Below are 22,398 nucleotides of genomic sequence, written 5' to 3'. Positions count from 1 at the left end.
TTAAAGTTCTGACATACAGCTGTTTTCCAGAGTAGAGGCTACCAGGCCACACAGCCTAGGCCCACGATGTCTTGCCCTGTCACAAAAAGAAGGAACAAACTCATGACTGTGCCTTCAACCTCCCTCACCTTTAACATCGAGGAACAGATAAATCCCCAGGTTGCATGTGTGAAAAAACCAGAGATGGATAAAAATAATTCAATGACAAATGCTGGAAAAACATACAAAGGGGCAGAAGCCAGACATTCGTGGGATTCCCTGACAGCTCGATCCATGAGGAAGGGCTGGACTGGAAAAAAACAGAGCCTCAGGTTCCTGCCAAGCCGTCTGAGGCCCTGTCCTTCCCAAATCATTCCAAGCAGCAGCCAGAACTTTACAGTAACCCTTCCAGGTCTCCCAAAGAAAGATGCTCTCCTCACCTAGAAAGTGCTCCTCCCTGACATGGTCCAGTTCTGTGCAAGGCTGGTGGTAATGAGGAGATGCCTCTGCACATCAATCTCAGCTCCTAACAATTCCCCAGGTACCCAGAAAAATAGAGAATTAAAAGGCAGCTTGAAAAACCCGACCCATTTCATTGGCTAAAGAAAAGCTTAATACCCAGGTATCAGCATCTAGAAATCAAATACAATCCCTTTAAGAAAAAAGAGGTCGCAGACATTCAGTACCTGCATCCTGGAGGCCAGATTGTATAATTCTCAATTGGCCTTGCTCGAAGGCACACCTCAGGCTTCTAAACATGTGACTGTATTTGGCCCTGACTACATTCTCTTCTGGAGAATGGCCTGCAATTAATCTCACTTATTACCTCTGAAAAGTAACAACAGAGGAATGGCTGGCCAAGTCCAACTCCGAGTGTCTAGGGAACTGCAAGCTCCACGGCCAGGCCTCAGACTGTCTGGGCAAGGCGTGGGCTCTCTGCCTTCCTCTCCCACAACAAAGCTCCAACAGGGACTCCAGACAGACCAAAGGAACCGAGGGATTTGAAGAGCTGGGCTGAGCTCACACTGACCCAATGGGAGACGACAGCCCTGGGCTACATTTGGGGTGGTTTCAAAGCAGTGGGGGAAGAACAAGGTTGTCTGGTGAAAACTTGTGTGATCCATAAAATTGAGAACAATAGCAACGCCACAGGGAAATGAAAAATAACACTATTTGCTGAGTTCTTGTGAGTCACCAGTTTTCATTCCTGTGGCTACCAAGTCACTGAATCCTCCAAGATGCAGATGAAAAGTACAGCCAGCATTGGACTCTCTTTACATCTTTTTACTGTTTACAGGGCAGCCCCTGGTTGAGTGAATTATGAGAGTTTATCAGCACTGGAATCCACTGATGCTTTTGTAGATGTACAAGTAAGAGGACATGTTATTTACTTAGCACCCACTTCCAGGGAGATCAAAGTGCTTTAAGAACAACCTAAAAGCTCCCAAAACAGGCCAGTTTATACATAAGTATGCTTATCCAATAAAAAGATTAAATGAATAGTTTAGGGTCACTTAGTGTAAAAATCAGTAATAAAACTCACATCTCTAAGCTACTAATCCCTTATTCATTAAACTTAGTCACCCTTCCTACTAAGGAAGGAAGGAACAACAAGAGACTAAATAAATATCCTCAAAACAGTGACTTACCAGGTAAATAAAGAAACTGGGGCATGGGACAGAGCGAATGCCTGAGGGAGGTCTGGCTGGGGCCCATGTCATAGCCAGTTCTGAAAGGACCTCTGAGAATTCATTTAAGGCTCTTTAGGGTGGGTATCTCTCGGAATTCCACATGGAACTGGAACTCCCAAGCTGAGCTTGCAGGCTGTCATGGCAACCAGAGGTTGCGCGGTGTTGGGGGTTGGGGGGAAGGGAGATTTTCCAGGGCTACCCTGGACTAGAATGGGGCCTGAGAACTGACCCTCGAGCTTGAAGAGTAGGTGAAGAGACGGCTGTTATGGGTACAACTAACCCCCAAAGGGAAAGACCAGGGGGCTTTGCAGGGGCTACTTCCTGGTGCCAGTGGTTCTGAAGTCGATCGTATCATGTGGCATTCTACCACAGCCCATGAGCACAGTCTGGCTGGGAGAAGGTCACTCACAGCACTGCACCCTAGGTCCTGCCTCTGACCTTGATGGACCCCTTCATCTTTCTGTGTCTCGGCATTAACAGGTGTCACCAAGAGAAGGCTCAAAACCCAGCCATAATTTTTATTCCAAACACAAGTATGAAAAATGCTAAAACTCAGGACTTCCCTGGCAGTCCAGTGGTTAAGAATCCGAGCTTCCACTGCAGGGGGCACGGGTTTGATCCCTGGTTGGGGATCTCATCATCCCGCATGCCCTGTGGTGCAGCCAAAAAAAAAAAAAAAGCTAAAACTATTTTTCCAAAATGCATAGTCTTGACATTTTGCTTACCGTATGGAAAACGGTTGCAGCCTTGTCATATAGACAATATATCCAAGATTGCAGAGAAAGTGTTTTCCATAGAAACAAGCCTCTGATTGTAAAATGAAAATGGAATATTTGGAAATATTTTATATGGAAAATAAAACTCTGTGGTATAAACAGAATTTCTTTTTTACGACTTATGTTTTAGGAATGCGGTTACTCTGGAATCATAAATCACCAAAGGACAGACTTCTCCTATGAAGAGAATAGTGTGGGAGGATGTCCTGTCTTCAAAAGTCCTGCCTCTTGGTCTTCAACTCTTCATAATTCTAAATTGAGATGATTCTTTTCACCCTTGACCACAATGATCACTGGTATGAAAGACACCGTACCAGAGCATGATGTAATGCGCTTATGTTTATCTTGCTTCCTGGGCAGAGTCTCTGCTTCCCAAATTAGTTCCTTAAGTAATCATTCTAACACCAACAGATACTTGAACAACAATTAGGTATTTCCTCCATGCCCAAGCCTTCGGTCACCCCTCCAACCTCAGGGCAGGGCAGCATCCAAAGAGGTGGCTGGTTGGCAGAGGCTGATGTGCTGGCCTGGGGTAGGGAGCTGGTGGGACACCTGTGGCACAGTGTCTTTATTTGGAGGGAACAATATCTCAGCTGGTTGGAATACTTCATTGTAAAAGTCACATTCCATTCTAGCTCATCTGACTCAGGGACAGATGCAATTAAACCCATATTTAATAGCCACTAAAGCAAGATGTACTGGGAATCTGTTTCTTCTTATGTTTTTTATACAGGGGAACTTGAAATACAGATCGAGACTAGAATCCAATACAGTGGTTTCTTTTTTAAATCAGAAGTTGCTGATGTTATGGCCAGAATCTATTTGGATCTATCCTCTGCCACTTTGCTCAACTACATAAAGGGAATTTCCTTCCCACTTTCCAAATGAACATTGTCCAGGGAGGCTGTTTGAGTTTAATTAGATAACCTACATAAAAACATATAAAATATGTGCTTCAAAAGAAAAGAGTCCAAAGTTACTGAAACACAATGTAATACAAGGTATAAAAAAAGAATTAGGAGACAAGGAGAAAATGTCAAAAGTCAATACACAAAAATGTTGACTGTGAGCGAGGATTAAGCATAGTATAAATTCTTGCTCTTTCACGCAGAAGTGAACTTGCTGAACTGTATCAGAAATTTCCTTTTCATTTGATTTGCCCACAAACTGTCTTACAAGTGAAATGAGGCCCTATATTCAAGCACCAGAGGATTAGGACACGAGGGGAAAGGCACTTGTCTTGCTGGTGCCTGTGCAGGGAACTCAAAGTGAGAATGACTTGCTTAGGATCCAGGCTGCCCCTGTGTGACCCAAATGCCGGCTCCATGGCCCTTGACGTACCTGCTTCCAGGAGGGGCGGAGTGGCTCTCAGGAGCTTGGGGGTCTGACTGTATTGACCATGTTGGGCCACTAGGACTGATGACAGGCCGAAGTGTGTGGGGAGTTGAAGCACTGCTTCCGTTTATGACGCCACTTGCCAAATTCAGGTTTGTTACCTATAAATGAAGTGAGGGAAATAACCTGATTTTACAGAGTTTTAGAAAAGTATCATTAAAATCATAATGGGGAAAATCATGTAGAGCCCAGGAGATGCTGACCCACCTGAGCTTAAACAGTGGTTGCCACAAAGGCACTCATTAAAGGCTGGCTTCTGTGAACATCCAAGAGCACAGGTGAGGGTGGCTAGTGTCAATATAAATTAACGAGTATTTATTCTGCCCCTACTATGTGCAAAGCACCATACTATGCGAGGTGCTGTGAAATACAAAGATTAATAACAAAAACAGCAAGTACTTACTGAGTATTTACTCTGTGTCACACAAGGTTCTAAGAATTAGGCAAACTACTTAGTCCTTTCTGACCCTTGTGTCATATGAAAGTTCTAAACGCTCGATAAATTTTAGTGTAAATAATAACTATTATTAATAAATAATAATTTATAATATTTAATAATATTTATTATTTATTTATTAATAATAAATAATTACTGTATAAAGAACTCACTGATTTAGAAAAAAGATGCACAGGCAATAGAAAAATGGGCACCGACTTCAATAAACAATTTACAAAAATGGAATATGATTAGCCAATTAAACAATTAAAACTAGTCATTTCCACTGTCAATCAAAGAAATGTAAATTATAAGATAACACTTTCATATGTTACACTGACATAAATAATAACCAAAAATATAGTACCCTAACCATGGCAAAGGTGATATTAGATATGTACTTACACTATTTATGATACTATTAATTGGTACAATCTTTCTACAGATAAATTTGTCAATATATTATTAAAAGTATCAAAATATTTGTACACTTTGATGTTACACTCTAACTTATAGGAACTACGCTAAAAACACAACTGCAGATCATTAATGAGGTGAGTATTATAATAGCAGTTACTATGTAGCAGCACTTACAATGTGCCAAGCTCTGTATAAACGAGTATATTACATGCATCTCATTCAAACTGTCATAATGCTATTGGCAAGTATTATTATAATCCCCACTTTACAAAGAAGGAAACTGAGGCCTAGGAATAAATGGCAGAACCAGGATCTGAACCATAGTCTTTGAAACTCCAAATCGCATGTTCTTACTCACTACACTATGCTGTGAATAGAAATTGAAAACAAGCATTGATTTTAATACTGAAAAAGGAAAGATCTAAATGGCTGAGAGTATTTAAATAAATTATGTTAAATAAATATGTTAAAAAAATTTTGCTCTAAACATATAAGGGAGTATTATGTAGCCATTAGAATTTTTTTGGAGAATACTTAGCGATATAGTAACATGCTGATATCTCAAGTCAAAAAACAAATCACAAAATGAAACTCTACAGAGGGCAGAAGCAATTGCCTTAAATGGACACACACACAGACACAAACTCTAAAGGGCATGTATTACTTTTATAATCCAAAAGAAAAAAATGTAAGTTATTATGAAAAATACAGGTGCGAGGTGATAACCTTAAAACCTGGCTGGAAAGAGTGGAATCAGAAAAGAAAGGATGGTTCAAGAAGCATTTCCAATGAGATGTACAGGGGATGCTGAAAAGAGGGGGTGTACTCAAAGCTGAATGCAGGGTGCTGAGTAGGAGACACTAAGGAATAGTGAAGTGAGGAGATATGAATTCCAAGAAAAGTGTCCTCCTATGAAGTGTCCCAGGAAGCTAACAATTTTGACATTGACAAATAGAAGAATTCTGGATTTTTAAAAAATTTGATAATTCTGAAAGAAAATAAGTCATTTTTAGTAACGGTATAGTGCTTCATTCCTAGTTACAGAATTCAGTGACAACAGCCCAGGACTGTGTCTTCACACCAAAGGACCCAAATATTTTTCTTGTGACGAAGTCCACTTTCTCTAAGTCAGGAGTGATCTCTGGTGTCTGTGGAGGCTGGGGGCCGGAACACTCAGACTGCACACTCCAGTGCGGCCCCAGATTCAGAGGAAGTCTCAGGAGCCAACCTTGGCTTGTCAGTTCTGACCCCCTTCTGCCACTACCAGGGGAGGAGAAAGACCATGCTGATGAAAGGGTGGGGAAGACAGAGTGGCAGATTAGGGCAGTGTTCTCTGGCCCCCAGGGCCTCTGAAGAGCCTTGTCCTTCTTCCGGCACCCTACCTAGTGGCAACAAAGGCCAGGTTCTCGGACGATCAAACAGATTCCCTGTAGGACTGAACTCACCCCCGTCCCATACTGAGCCCTCCTCCTTCTTGCCCTGACCCCTGGCACTAAATATTAGGCTTTTCAAATTAGACGTGAGCTTGGAGCTTATAAAGATACTACAAAGTGGAAAGGTCTTTATGATAACTAACAGATTCTCCAATTACTGCCTCAGTCAGTTGCGACAAAAACCTCATAAAAGAGGTCTATTAATAATTTATAGTGGAACAGCAGGAAAATAAACAAAAGGTACATACTTTACCATGTCTAGTATAACAGTATAGCTGGAGATTAGTGAATGGGAAGGAGAAGAGGTATCAGATTTGGTACATCTTCTCTCTTTTGTCCAGGCTGCCCGTAATTGAAACATCATCATTTTCACCATAATCACGAACACTTACTGAATGCTCACCATGTGCCATGGGCTTAGATGTCTTTGCATTATCTTGACGTGTATTATCTCACTTAACCCTGAGCAAGCCTTTGAAGGAGGTTCTATTGTTACCCCCATTTAACAGAAGAGGCAACTAAAGTCTAGAGAGGGTAAACAATTAGACAAAAGTAACACACCTAGTAGGTGGCAGGGCCAAGATTAGAACAGAGAATGTTCTCCTCCAAATGCACGTGGAATACTTTTTCCAAATAATATGGCTTAACATCTGAGTCCTTACAGTGGAAGTGTCAGGCACTTATAAGTGAGGTTTTATCAATATATCTCCCTCCTTATCTATTACTCATGGAAGTAGATACTGTGATACTCCCTTGTGGGATTTTAGTTCCCCAACCAGGGATCAACACTGGGCTGTCAGCAGTGAGAGGATGGAGTCCTAACCACTGGACTGCCAGGGAATTCCCCCAGTACTCCCTTTCCAGATATGGAGAAACAAAGGGTCAGAGAGGTTACGGTAAGCAATTTGTTCACGGTCACATAACAGCTGCAGAACTGGTACTCTTGTTTTAAAATCCATTTTCTAGTTTTGAAACTAGTAGGGAAACTGTTCTAGTTACCCTTGATTATTAGAGATTTTTGAAAATATAATCAGATGCAGACCTCAAATTTGGAAAACAGTGATTATACAGGGATTGATTATACCTAACTATTCCAGCATTTTCTACCTTTCCTTAAATTTTATTTCCCACTTGTTACCCTTCACCAGAGGATATTTAATAAGTAGAGCAACAAAAAAACCAAAACAAAACCATCCTTAGGGGCTTCCATGGTGGCGCAGTGGTTAAGAATCCATCTGCCAATGCAGGGGACACGGGTTCGAGCCCTGGTCTGGGAAGATACCACATGCCACGGAGCAACTGAGCCCGTGTGCCACAACTACTGAGCCTGCGTTCTAGAGCCCATGAGCCACAACTACTAAGCCCGCACGCCACAACTACTGAAGCCTGTGTGCCTAGAGCCTGTGCTCCGCAACAAGAGAAGCCACCGCAATGAGAAGAGCGCACACTGCAGCAAAGAGTAGCCCCCGCTCGCCGCAACTAGAGAAAGCCCACACACAGCAACGAAGACTCAACACAGCCAAATATAAATAAATAAAATAAATAGGGACTTCCCTGGTGGTTCAGTGGCTAAGACTCCGTGCTCCCAATGCAGGGGGCCTGGGTTCTATCCCTGGTCAGGGAACTAGATCCCACATGCCGCAACTAAGAGTTCACATGCTGCAACTAAAGATCTCACGTGCCACAACTAAGACCTGGGGCAACCAAATTAAAAAAACACAAAATGTCTAGAAGAGGCAAATCTATAGAGACAGAAAACAGATTGGTGGCTGCTAGAGGAGGAGTGGGTGTGGGGAGTGTGTAAAATAAATAAATAAATAAATAAATAAATAAATAAATAAATTTATTAAAAAAAACAACATCCTCAATCAGTTTCGTTTCTTAGCAGATATAGTAAAAGATGGCATGAACATAAAACTAATTTTGGACTCTTGGTGAGTTTGTTTTTTCATGTAACATCCATTATGCATTTCATGGATAAACCAAAAATTGGTAGTCATTATGATTTCCTTCTACATAAAAGCAAAGCATCCTTAATTTATTTTGAGAAAAATAGCAAAAATGACCACTGCTTAAATATGAGACTATGTAAGGAATAAGAAAACTTTTTTTTTTTTTTTTTGCGGTACGTGGGCCTCTCACTACTGTGGCCTCTCCAGTTGTGGAGCACAGGCTCTGGACGTGCAGGCTCAGCGGCCATGGCTCTCGGGCCCAGCCGCTCCGCAGCATGTGGGATCTTCCCGGACCGGGGCACGAACCCATGTCCCCTGCATCAGCAGGCGGACTCTCAACCACTGCGCCACCAGGGAAGCCCAGGAATAAGAAAACTTTTAAAGCTTTTCATCTTTCCTTCCAAAGCATTCCTGCTTTTAAAAAAAAAAAGAAAAGTAACTGGTAGATAACCTTATCCACCAGAGGGCAGACAACAGAAGCAAGAAGAATTACAATAATGCAGCCTGTGGAATAAAAACCACATTCATAGAAAGATAGACAAAATGCAAAAGCAGAGGACTATGTACCAGATGAAGGAACAAGATAAAACCTCAACAAAACAACTAAATGAAGTGGAGACAGGCAAGCTTCCAGAAAAAGAATTTAGAATAATGATAGTGAAGATGATCCAGGATCTCGGAAAAAGAATGGAGGCAAAAATTGAGAAGATGCAAGAAATGTTTCACAAGGACCTAGAAGAATTAAAGAACAAACAAACAGAGATGAACAATACAATAACTGAAATGAAAAATACACAAGAAGAAATCAATAGCAGAATAACTGAGGCAGAGGAATGGATAAGTGACCTGGAAGACAGAATGGTGGAATTCACTGCCATGGAACAGAATTAAAAAAGAAAGAATGAAAAGAGATGAAGACAGCCTAAGGACCTCTGGGACAACATTAAATGCACCAACATTCGCATTATAGGGGTCCCAGAAGGAGAAGAGAGAGAGAAAGGACCCGAGATAATATTTGAGAAGATTACAAGTCAAAAACTTCCCTAAGGCTTCCCTGGTGGCACAGTGGTTAAGAATCTGACTGCCAACGAAGAGGACTCGGGTTCGGCCCTGGTCCAGGAAGATCCCACATGCTGCGGAGCAACTGAGCCCATGCAACACAACTACTGAGCCTGTGCTCTAGAGCCCACGAGCCACAACTACTGAGCCCAAGTGCCACAACTACCGAAGCCCATGTGCCTAGAGCCTGTACTCCGCAACAAGAGAAGCCCTGCAATAAGAAGCCTGCGCACCACAACGAAGAGTAGCCCCCATTCGCCACAACTAGAGAAAGCCTGCACTCAGCAGTGAAGACCCAAAGCAGCCCCAAAATAAATAAGTAAATAAAAAAATTTTTTTTAAAAAAGAAAACTTTCCTAACATGGGAAAGGAAATAGCCACCCAAGTCCAGGAAGCAAGCACAGAGAGTCCCAGGCAGGATAAACCCAAGGAGAAATACGGGAGACACACAGTAATCAAACTGACAAAAGTTAAACACAGAAAAATTATTAAAAGCAACATGGGAAAAATGACTAATAACATACAAGGGAACTCCCACAAGGTTAACAGCTGATTTCTCAGCAGAAACTCTACAAATAGAAGGGAGTGGCACGATATATTTAAAGTGATGAAAGAGAAGAACCTACAACCAAGATTACTCTACCCAGCAAGGATCTCATTCAGATTCGATGGAGAAATCAAAAGCTTTACAGACAAGCAAAAGCTAAGAGAATTCAGCACCACCAAACCAGCTCTACAACAAATGCTAAAGGAACTTCTCTAAAGTGGGAAACAAAAGAGAAGAAAAGGACCTACAAAAACAAACCCAAAACAATTAAGAAAATGGTAATAGGAACACACATATTGATAATTACCTTAAATGTGAATGGATTAAATGCTCCAGCCAAAAGACACAGATTCACTGAATGGATACAAAAACAAGACCCATATATATGCTGTCTACAAGAGACCCATTGCAGACCTAGGGACACATACATACCGCAAATGAGAGGATGGAAAAAGATATTCCATGCAAATGGAAATCAAAAGAAAGCTGGAGAAGCAATACTCATATCAGATAAAATAGACGTGAAAATAAAGAACGTTACAAGAGACAAGGACAGACACTACGCAATGATCAAGGGATCAATCCAAGAAGAAGATGTAACAATTATAAATATATATGCACCCAACATAGGAGCACCTCAATACATAAGGCAACTGCTAACAGCTATAAAAGAGGAAATCGACAGCAACACAATAATAGTGGGGGACATTAACACCTCACTTACACCAATGGACAGATCATCCAGACAGAAAATTAATAAGGAAACACAAGCTTTAAATGACACAATAGACCAGATAGATTTAACTGATATTTACGGGACATTCCATCCAAAAACAGCAGATTACACTTTCCCCTCAAGTGCACACGAACATTCTCCAGGAGAGATCACATCTTGGGTCACAAATCAAGCCTCATTAAATTTAAGAAAATTGAAATCATATCAAGCATCTTGTCCAACCACAACACTATGAGATTAGAAACAAATTCCAGGGAAAAAAACATAAAAAACACAAACAAAGGGAGGCTAAACAATACATTGCTAAATAACCAAGAGATCACTGAGGAAATCAAAAAGGAAATCAAAAAACACCTAGAGACAGATGACAACAAAAACACGACCATCCAAAACCTATGGGATGCAGCAAAAGCAGTTCTAAGAGGGAAGTTTATAGCAATACAATTCTACCTTAAGGAACAAGAAAAATCTCAATCTAACGTTACACCTAAAGGAACTAAAAAAAGAACAAACAAAACCCAAAGGTAGTAGAAGGAAAGAAATCATAAAGATCAGAGCAGAAGTAAATGAAATAGAAACAAAGAAAACAATAGCAAAGACCAATAAAACTAAAAGCTGGTTCTTTGAGATGATAAACAAGATGGATAAACCTTTAGCCAGACTCAGCAAGGAAAAGAGGGAAATTATACTCCAATAAAGATGTTAAAAAAAAAAAAAGAAAAGAAAAAGAGGGCGAGGACTCAAATCAATAAAATTAGAAATGAAAAAGGAGAAGTTACAACAGACACCGCAGAAACACAAAGCATCATAAGAGACTACTACAAGCAACTCTGTGCTAATAAAATGGACAACCTGGAAGAAATGGACAAATTCTTAGAAAGGTATAACCTTCCAAAACTGAACCAGGAAGAAACAGAAAATATGAACAGGCCAATCACAAGTAATGAAATTGAAACTGTGATTAAAAATCTTCCAACAAACAAAAGTCCAGAACCAGATGGCTTCACAGGTGAATTCAATCAAACATTTAGAGAAGCGATAACACCCATCCTTCGCAAACTCTTCCAAAGAATGGCAGAGGAAACTCACTCCCAAACTCATTCTACGAAGCTACCATTACCCAGATACCAAAACCAGACAAAGGCACTACAAAAAAAGAAAATTGCAGACTAATATCATTGACGAATATAGATGCAAAAATCCTCAACAAAATACCAGCAAACAGAATCCAACAACACATTAAAAGGATCATACACCAGATCAAGAGGGATTTATCCCAGGGATGCAAGGATTCTTCAATATATGCAAATCAATCAACGTGATACACCATATTAACAAACTGAAGAATAAAAACCATATGATCATCTCAATAGATGCAGAAAAAGCTTTTGACAAAATTCAACACCCATTTATGATAAAAACTCTCCAGAAAGTGGGCAAAGAGGGAACCTACCTCAACATAATAAAGGCCATATACGACAAACCCACAGCAGACATCATTCTCAATGGTGAAAAACTGAAAGCATTTCCTCTAAGATCAGCAACAAGACAAGGATGGCCACTCTCGCCACTCTTATTCGACATAGTTTTGGAAGCCCTAGCCATGGGAGTCAGAGAAGAAAAAGAAATAAAAGGAATACAAATTGGAAAAGAAGAAGTAAAACTGTCACTGTTTGCAGATGACATGATACTATACATAGAGAAACCTAAGATGTCACCAGAAAACTACTAGAGCTAATCAATGAATTTGGTAAAGTTGTACGATACAAAATTAATGCACAGAAATCTCTTGCATTCCTATACACTAACAACAAAAAGATCAGAAAGAGAAATTATGGAAATGATCCCATTCACCACTGCAACAAAAAGAATAAAATACCTAGGCATAAACCTACTTAATGAAGTAAAAGACCTGTACTCAGAAAACTATAAGACACTGATGAAATAAATCAAAGATGACACAAACAGATGGAGAGATCTACCATGTTCTTGGATTGGAAGAAGCAATATTGTGAAAATGACTCTACTACCCAAAGCAATCTACAGATTCAGTGCAATCCCTATCAAATTACCAATGGCATTTTTTTACAGAACTAGAACAAAAAATCTTAAATTTTGTACAGAGACAGAAAAGACCCTGAAGAGCCAAAGCAATCTTGAGGGAAAAAAAACGGAGATGGAGGAATCAGACTCCCTGACTTCAGACTATACGACAGAGCTACAGTAATCAAGACAATATGCTACTGGCACAAAAACAGAAATATAGATCAATGAGACAAGATAGAAAGCCCAGAGATAAACCCACGCACCTATGGTCAACTAAGCTATGACAAAGGAGGCAAGGATATACAATGGAGAAAAGACAGTCTCTTCAATAAGTGGTGCTGGGAAAACTGGACAGCTACATGTAAAAGTATGAAATTAGGACACTCCCTAACACCAAACACAAAAATAAACTCAACATGGATTAAAGATCTAAATGTAAGACCGGACACTATGAAACTCTTAGGGGAAAACACAGGAAGAACACTCTTTGACATAAATCACAGCAAGATCTTTTTTGACCCACATCCTAGAGTAATGAAAATAAAAACAAAAATAAAGAAATGGGACCTAATGAAACTTAAAAGCTTTTGCACAGCAAAGGAAACTATAAACAAGATGAAAAGAAAACCCTCAGAAAGGGAGAAAATATTCCTGTCACCAGGCTGCCTCTGCTTCTCTGTCCACCTACATTTCTCCAGATAACATAATAAAACATAACAAAACCAGCTTTGAACAGATGAAGAGAAAATGGAAAATGGCATTTATTTATACCTGATTTGCAACAATGGTTAACATTTCACTGCTGGAGAATTTTTTTAAAAAGACAGGCTCACAGCACATAAAGACACAGCGCCAGTGCCCAAACAGAGGCTCATCGTTTTAGTTAGGAGTATTAGGCTATTAAGGTAGAGGGTGTCGCCACCGGGCCAGTTGGCTTCTCTGGGCTAATCATCAGAGACTATGCTACTAAATCTCAATATTAAAAAAACAAACACCCCAATCAAAAATGGGCAGAAGACCTTAACAGACATTTCTCCAAGGAAGACATACAGATGGCCAAGAAGCACATGAAAAGCTGCTCAATGTAACTAATTATTAGAGAAATGCAAATCAAAACTACAATGAGGTATCACCTCACACCAGTTAGAATGGGCATCATCAGAAAATCTACAAACAAGAAATGCTGGAGAGGGTGTGGAGAAAAGGGAACCCTCCTGCACTGTTGGTGGGAATGTAAATTGATACAGCCACTATGGAGAACAGTATGGAGGTTTCTTAAAAAACTAAAAATAGAATTACCATATGACCCAGCAATCCCACGACTGGGCATATACCCAGAGAAAACCATAACTCAAAAAGACACATGCATCTCAATGTTCATTGTAGCACTATTTACAAAAGCCAGGTCATGGAAGCAACCTAAATGTCCATCAGCAGACGAATGGATAAAGAAGATGTGGTACATATATACAATGGAATATTACCCAGCCATAAAAAGGAACAAAATTGGGTCATTTGTAGATATGTGGATGGACCTAGAGACTGTCATACAGAGTGAAGTAAGTCAGAAAGAGAAAAACAAATATCGAATATTAACGCAGATATGTGGAATCTAGAAAAATGGTATAGATGAACCAGTTTGCGAGGCAGAAATAGAGACACAGATGTAGAGAAGAATCGTATGGACACGAAGGTGGATGGCGGGTGTGGGGGGATAAATTAAGTCTCTCTGGAAATACAGGGATCATATGTATTACCGGCCACAGCACTAAGTGCCCCTCACATGACATATGCCTGGGAAATGGCAGCTTACTATCACCTTTATCATCCTCTTGGATAACGCATCTCAGTGGATTATGAAAAGTAGTTCTTTTCAGTAATACATTATACATTTGAAAAATAAAGTTTTGCTAGACTTTATGTTACCAAGTTCAGCTGCCAGATGCCAGGCATGTTTACACAGATCTTCTACCTTTCATAGTGCACTTTTTGAGCAGAGAAAACTACTCCAGAGATTCACATATGCACTCACTTGCTGAAATCAACAGTACTCTTATGTACAAAATTTTCTAACTGGGATGCCACAATAGGAACATTTATTATATAAAAACCATAGTGCCTCCCATAGAGTAGGAGCAAAATAAAATGTTTTAACTTTAAAAAAAGAAAAAAGTAACCGGGACTTCCCTGGTGGCACAGTGGTTAAGAATTAGCCTGCCAATGCAGGGGACGTGGGTTCTATGCCTGGTCCAGGAAGCTCCCACATGCTGTGGAGCAACTAAACCTGTGAACCACAACTACTGAGCCTGCCCTCTAGGGCCCGCGTGCCGCAACTACTTAAGCCAGTGCACCTAGAGCCCATGCCTTGCAAGGAGAGAAAAGCCCGAACGCAGCAACAAAGACCCAGCGCGGCCAAAAATAAAAATTAAATTAAAAAGAAAAGTAACCTATCTCTATTAAATAATAACAACCAGACCCTCTAAAATATTCTACTCTTACTTCTGTGGTTTTGTCTAGAAGACACTCAGTGCCTAGCCCAGAACTACCTCCATTCCACCCAGCTCTGTCTTCCTACGACATACATTGCTAATGAATAATCAAACAATTTGGGGCTCACTTAGATATGGCCTCAGAGTCTTTTTTACACAGTCCTCTGGGCAGCTGTCACTAAACAATCAGAACTGACAGGGGAGACAAGTACTTTCAATCCTTGTTCCAGAGCAGCACTACCCAATAGAAATGGATGGCATCCATCATCCATTAACAATCGTGATGGAAATGTTCTATAATCTGCACTGCCCAATACAGTAGCCACTAGCCACAGGTGACTATTATGCACTTGCAATGTGACTGTGACTGAGGAACTGGGTTTTAGACTTTATTTAACTTAAATTTAAAAAGCCACATGAAGGTAGCGGCCACCTTAAAAGACAGCACAGCTCTAGAGCCTCAACCAGATCTGACTGAATCTTATGGGTACAGATTTATGCCTGGCTAAAGTTCAGTCTAAGCAAATTATCTCTAGATTAAATGAATTAAGAATGCCTCTGGTCCTTCCTTTCAGCTTCTCAGTTTTTTCTAGAATAGGCAGAAGAAGTCACTGAACTAAAATGGACCAGAGCATCAATTTTGGCCCTAGCAGCACCTTGTCTTTACTAGGAAAGACCAAAGGGCAGGGCTAATCTCCCAGCATTGGACAGATCTTAAGACACTCTACAAGCCAGTTAGAGTTCACACCTGGAGGTTTCTTCCTTAACAGGACAGAAGGATGATGACTATTCCTGTCACCAGGCTGCCTCTGCTTCTCTGTCCACCTACATTTCTCCAGATAACATAATAAAACCAGCTTTGAACAGATGAAGAGAAAATGGAAAATGGCATTTATGTATACCTGATTTGCAACAATGGTTAACATTTCACCGCTGGAGAATTTTTTTAAAAAGACAGGCTCACAGCACATAAAGACACAGCGCCAGGGCCAAAACAGAGGCTCATCGTTTTAGTTAGGAGTATTAGGCTATTAAGGTAGAGGGTGTCGCCACTGGGCCAGTTGGCTTCTCTGGGCTAATAATCAGAGACTATGCTACTAAATCTAGGCTGGGCAACTCATGAATTTATGCCTTGGTCACAAAGGGGTCTGGAAGATGGGATACTTAACTAAAACTCATTTTAATTATTGAGTTGAAGAACATGCCTTACTGATAATGGATATCAACATCTTTATGTTGCCTATAAGAATTTTATAAGTCTATGTTTGGACCTCTAAAATGTTCTGCCATAATTAATTTTTTAGCAAATATGAAATATCTCAGGTTCCACTACAATAACAGTAATAATAACAACAAAGTCATATTAGCACTAATGATGGCTAAATTTAATGAACACTTTGTTTTTGCCAGGCATTGTTCTAAGCAATTCACTCAATCTTCAAGACAGATCTGTTAGGTACAATTACTGCCCTCATTTATAGATGGGGAAACTGAGTTTAAGAGGTAAAAACCTTGCTCAAGAACAAATAATTGTGTCAGCCCCTAGTTTCAATTCCTGGCCTGCCTGATACAAAACCTCCCAATCTTGTAGTTTTAACCACTGTGTTACTCCCACTGCCTCATACCTTTGAACCTGAACTTACTATTCTGTCTGGGGACCAGCAGCACCTGCACTTACCTGTGAGCTTGTTAAAAATGCAGACTCAATCCAGCCTCAGCCCCAGTGAACAGAAATCTGCATTTGACGAGAGCCACAGGTAATTCATATGCATCTTAAAGTATGAGAAGCACTTGCTACAGGGGATGGTAGGAAAGGAAAGGAAAGAACAGGAAAGAAAAACCTTTCAATGCTTCTCCTCCATAAAGCTCAGGGGATCTTCCAAAAACTAGCAGAAATGCCCGAAGAGAGTGAGGAACAAGATATTAAAACAACCAATGGGAAGGAGTAGAGATAATAATTCTATCAAGAACTTTGAGGTTTTACTATTTCTCATTGCTATTTGGATGTTCAAACATTAATATGAATAATTGTTAAATATGCCAAGGATGCAAAAGTGGATAAAACAGTTTAGAACAAGCTTCTAAAATTTCAAGTCTACTCACTATGCTGCCATGAGAAATAGTGGTCATTAAAAATAAATCAAGACATTCTCTTCCTGACTTACTTCACTGTGTATGACAGACTCTAGTCCATCCACCTCACTACAAGTAACTCAATTTCGTTTCCTTTATGGCTGAGTAATATTCCATTGTATATATGTGCCACATCTTTATCCATTCATTTGTCAGTGGGCATTTAGGTTGCTTCCATATCCTGGCTACTGTAAATAGTGCTGCAATGAACATTGTGGTACACGTCTCTTTCTGAATTATGGTTTTCTCAGGGTATGTGCCCAGTAGTGGAATTGCCGGGTCATATGGTACTTCTATTTTTAGTTTTTTAAGGAACATCCATACTGTTTTCCATAGTGGTCGTATCAATTTACATTCCCACCAACAGTGCAGGAGGGTTCCCTTTTCACCACACCCTTTCCAGCATTTATTGTTTGTAGATTTTTTGATAATGGCCATTGCTAACACGTATATATGGAATAAAAAAAATGGTACTGAAGAACCTAGTTGCAAGGCAGGAATAAAGAGACAGACATAAAAAATGGACTTGAGGACACGGGGTGGGAGGGCGAAGCTGGGGCGAAGGGAGAGTAGCATGGACATACATACACTACCTAATGTAAAATAGCTGGCTGGTGGGAAGCAGCAGCATAGCACAGGGAGATCGGCTCGGTGCTTTGTGACCACCTAGAGGGGTGGGATAGGGAGGGTGGGAGGGAGGCTCAAGAGGGAGGGGATACGGGGCCATGTGTATGCACATGGCTGATTCGCTTTGTTGTGCAACAGAAACTAACAGTATTGTGAAGTATAGTCCAATAAAGATCTATTAAAAAAAATAATAAACCAAGACATTTAAGCCTCCTAACAACCAGCTTGTTAAATATTCTTCCACCCCTGCCTTTCTCTAGTTGTTTAGCTAAATGAATGAGGGTCTGTGGGAAAATCTAGCCACCAGCTTGTATCACGGCCTAAGCCTTAGGGGCTGCTGGGAGATGTTTCACCCCTTGCTCTCCTCCCCCCCTTTCTCTTCTGCTCCCTCTCTCCTGGAGCGGCTTCTCCAGAGGTACCACTCCCATTCCCTTCCTCATGTCCACTGCCACGGTGACCTCAGTGCATTTTTTTCTTTTAGTACCAAAACTCTGTTTATTTTAGAGCCAACCTTCCGAATAAGGCAGGTGAGCAAATATCTGAATGTGTGGGGTAGGGACACATTGCGCGCATTCCATCTAGACAGGTGTTTAAATTACAGCAGGAATAAATACAGGTGATGGATTGAAAGAGGGGGTAGAAGAAACACAGAGGGGGAGGCCAATTTCCGGTGGCTGGCCCGCCCAGGTGTTACTGGTTGTTACTGCTGTTTGCTAAAAGTAGCGCTGCTGCCAGTGCTATAATTAAAATATGATAGTATTGCCCTGATGGCTTCCCAGAATATACCCACCACCCACCCAGATACATAACCTTTTGGTGTCCAAAGAGGATCCAGGGTCAGGCCTAACTAAATCACTATTGCTCTACTGGCGCACGCTCTAGAAATGCTACGGTCCTGAATGCTCGGATGACGTCCAGAACTCAAAGATAATTCGATAAATATTTACTGTACTGCTGATCATGGGCAAAGCCTTGGGTAAAGTCCTAAGAGAATGGGTACTAAAATGTGGCCTTTGCCCCTAAGCCATGAAGGAATTGGTAATCTAGTGAGACAGACACCTAGACAAATAGCAATATTAAAGGCCTCCAGAATATGATAATTGCCATAATAAAAGTGTTAAGGAGGGCTTTCCTGGTGGTGCAGTGGTTGAGAGTCTGCCTGCCGATGCAGGGGACACAGGTTTGTGCCCTGGTCCGGGAAGATCCCACATGCCGTGGAGCGGCTGGGCCCGTGAGCCATGGCCGCTGAGCCTGCACGTCCGGAGCCTGTGCTCCGCAGCGGGAGAGGCCACAGCAGTGAGGGGCCCGCGTACCACCCAAAAAAAAAAAAAAAAAAAAAGTTTTAAGGAAATTCAAAGAAGGCAATTGAACCAGGCCTAAAAGGATAGGTAGTAGGCCTGGTATGGGGCTGGTGGAATGGTAGTGGTTCCTAGGGGAAAAGAAAAGGTGGAGTAAAAATGCAGAGCCAGATAAGCAGGAAGAATGAGAAACAGAAAGCACTCTAATTTGGCTAACATTCAGAGTAATGGAAGACAGGAACAGACCTTGCCACTCATTCTGCTCTCCATCTAGTAGACGGCAGTAAGCTATGTAGTGCTATGTCGGCATTGTGGTGGAAGCAGAGACATCTAGCTGAGAGTCACCACAGTCAGGTGAGAGATAATAAGGCTGGGACGCAGGACACACTCTTGATGGTCTCTCCTCATTTCCCCCGAGGCTGAAGAAGAGTGCTGGGCCTTCGAACTGCGTTCGGAGTATGATGATAAAAGCTCTCAAGTTCATGTATTCATTCTTCATGTTTTCTTTCTGGATCAGCCCTCTTTTGTATTACATCTTCCCAAGCGGCTGGCAAGGCAAGGTGGCACTGCCTGCCATTTAAGAACGGAAGGCCAAAGAGTGGGCATCTTAGGACAGCTTTATTCTAGGGCCTCATGGGAAAATACACCTTTCCTTAGGTTTATCTTTCCATGCCTCTCTTCAACAGTAAAATGGTTTGAGGATCAAGACTGGTGGGTGGGCCTGGGGTGGGGGGGAAGTGCCCATGAGGCTGACTTGATGGCTTCAGTCTAGGCTTGAGGCCTGGCAGCAGAAGAAGACATTGGATCATCTAGCCCACGTCAACAAAGCTAGGAATTCCACTCAGGAGTTTGGGGCCAAAAATCTTATAGTGATTAAGAGAAGCTTGGTCCTGGAGGATCCTCTCTGGGCATCTTCTCCTGACCCTCAAGTTAGCGGCTATAGAATCTGGATTCCGGCCACCGTTCTCTCTCAATCAGTGTTTAACGACCACACGTGCAGTAACTTCTAGATCCACCATGGAACAACAAAACCAAACAAACTGACATTTAAGGATGGTGAGGTTTTAGTATATATCTGAAAAGACAACACGGGTTAATGAAAAAAATAAGATGCCGGTATCCACTGTGGTACCGAGTCCTCCGCCAGAGCAACATTAACCAGCATCTACCTCTGTGTATGCGTGTGCTATCAGTCCCTCAAGGACAAGATACTCTCCACTCACAGCAGAACCCAGGATTCTGCATTTCTACGGTATGTCTACAAATGTAGTGGCAAAAACCCTTCTCTGACTGGGGCTTATGGATCTTCACATGACTTTTACCTTTCTTAACACAGTACCAAGGTGTATCATTGCTGCTTGGGAAAACACAAGCAGCACATAGAGTTACAGCTATGCCAGGAGGGGCAGGAATTATTCCCAACCTGGAAATTGAAAAATGAGAGGCTTAATTGGTGTTTCATCATTAGCCCTAGGAAGGTCTTTCACACCACTTCAGCACAGCGGTATCCTGAAATCTTGTTGCTACCATCTTGTGCTTTACTTCCTAATGTTAGATTTATTTTTCACAAAAGAGCTCCCTCAGCTGTAAAGGATCCTTGCCATTACACTGCTTCAAGAACATAATGGTAGGGCTTCCCCGGCGGCACAGTGGTTGAGAGTCCGCCTGCTGATGCAGGGGACACGGGTTTGTGCCCCGGTCCGGGAGGATCCCACATGCCGCGGAGCGGCTGTGCCCGTGAGCCATGGCCGCTGAGCCTGCGCGTCTGGAGCCTGTGCTCCGCAGCGGGAGAGGCCACAACAGTGAGAGGCCCGCGAACCACAAAAAAGAAAGAAAGAAAAAAAAAAGAACATAATGGTAGAGTTGAAAAGCTTCATGCCATGTTTTGCACTGTATTATAATTACAGGTTTATTCGCCTACCTTGCCCCACAAATAACATGCTCCTTTAGGACAGGGACTGTATCTTATTCCATTGTACCCCTAGAGTTTACCCAGTAGGCACAAAAGCATTTATATAAATGAAGTGGGTCTCATCTAGTCCCAAAGACACACACACACACACACACACACACACACACACACACACCCCTCAATCTCCAGCTAGTAGCTAGTTTCACCAGTGAGTAGAGAAGTGATTCATGTCACTGGAAGGTTAGCAAGGAAATTAAAGGTTCCAAATTACCTCTTTTTACAAATACCACAAGGGAAGGACTGCTTTGGAATAAGGGGAAATGAAATAATCAGTGACTAGACTGAGGGATAAGTGTTGTTCTTGCTATATCGCCCTGCATAATTTTAGAGATGATTTCTGCCTGGTCTTGAAGTTTGGGGCAAAGTTCTCAAATGAGTGAAATAATAGCTTAGACGTACAGATTTTGTTCCTTGTCTACACAATGAATATACTACATCTGTTTCTTCTTGGCACTGAAACTGCAAAGGGCTAACACCCTTTTTGAGATTCGCTTAGGGAACCTCAGGTTCACTAAGGCAGTTTGCAAATTTCATGTATCTTATTTATCAAAATGGAGATGGAAATTCAACATTAAAGACTTGGTAACTGCTTAACACGTGAGCAAATCAGTGGCATGGCATTCCCAGTGCAGCTAACAATCTTGGCGTAGCTCACTCTCCTCATTATAGCATGGTCCATAAAATCTTAAATAAATCTTGTCTGATGAGGTCTAGAGATGGGGTTTCACAAGATTATTTCATTAATCCAACAAATATTTATCAGACACTCTGTGGCATTCTTTTGAGAATTGAGAACAATTTTTTTAAATTACAAAAATCCTTGCCTTCATGGAGATTATGGCCTAGAAGGGGGTGTCACTGAAATATACAAAGAAGGTGTTAAGCAAACATAATCACAAATTTGGAGTGATCATTTTTGGTGAAATTACTGATATTAATGACCACATGCTACCTAAAAGTTTTCAGAAGTTTTTAACTTGGAGACCATGGGCCCATAGGGCATCAAGAGGGAGTCAAGTTGGAGGGGGAGGGAGTGTCTATGAACCCTCTGAAATTAATGCACATCTCTAAGTGTGGGTGCATATTTTTTTCAGGAGAACAATTATAGCCTCCATTCAATTCTCGAAGGGAATCTCTGACTCCAAAAAAGGTTAAAAATAACTTCATATCACTGATGTGGAGATAAATTTTTCTAAATCTGTATTCATACTGTACTCAGAACTACACCAATATCATCTTGAGAACAACGTTCTCTGTGTCATTCATGTATGAAGGCTCATCAGAATATGATGGGATCAGCTGAGCCTGTCGTGGAACTTTCATTCCTGTGACCACAGGGTCCTGACTGATTTGGAATAGGGAAATGCAGTGGCTAGTCCTGCCTGACTTGTTTTTACCATGTGTTGCTG

General features: G+C 41.3%; 1 protein-coding gene across 15 annotated transcripts in view; it reads right to left on the bottom strand.

Moving 5' to 3' along the window:
- Positions 1 to 22,398, bottom strand: part of TTLL5 (tubulin tyrosine ligase like 5) — a 307,802-nt gene that overhangs the window by 144,967 nt on the left and 140,437 nt on the right. For 13 of the 15 annotated variants that reach the window (XM_027120075.1, XM_027120076.1, XM_027120080.1 and 10 more), the window contains one exon: positions 3,788 to 3,942. The exons of 1 other annotated variant lie outside the window; for it this stretch is intronic. In XM_027120075.1, the coding sequence (XP_026975876.1) occupies positions 3,788 to 3,942 (155 nt within the window). Of the gene's footprint in view, positions 1 to 3,787; positions 3,943 to 19,972; positions 20,024 to 22,398 lie in introns of those variants that run through there. One more of the 15 variants, XM_027120088.1, reaches the window with a different exon arrangement.

The sequence above is a fragment of the Aethalodelphis obliquidens genome, unplaced genomic scaffold (genome assembly GCF_003676395.1).
Source record: "Aethalodelphis obliquidens isolate GAN/ISIS:26980383/991018 unplaced genomic scaffold, ASM367639v1 scaffold21, whole genome shotgun sequence".
Classification (NCBI taxonomy): Eukaryota; Metazoa; Chordata; class Mammalia; order Artiodactyla; family Delphinidae; genus Aethalodelphis; species Aethalodelphis obliquidens.
This window is presented reverse-complemented; position numbering and strand designations above follow the sequence as displayed.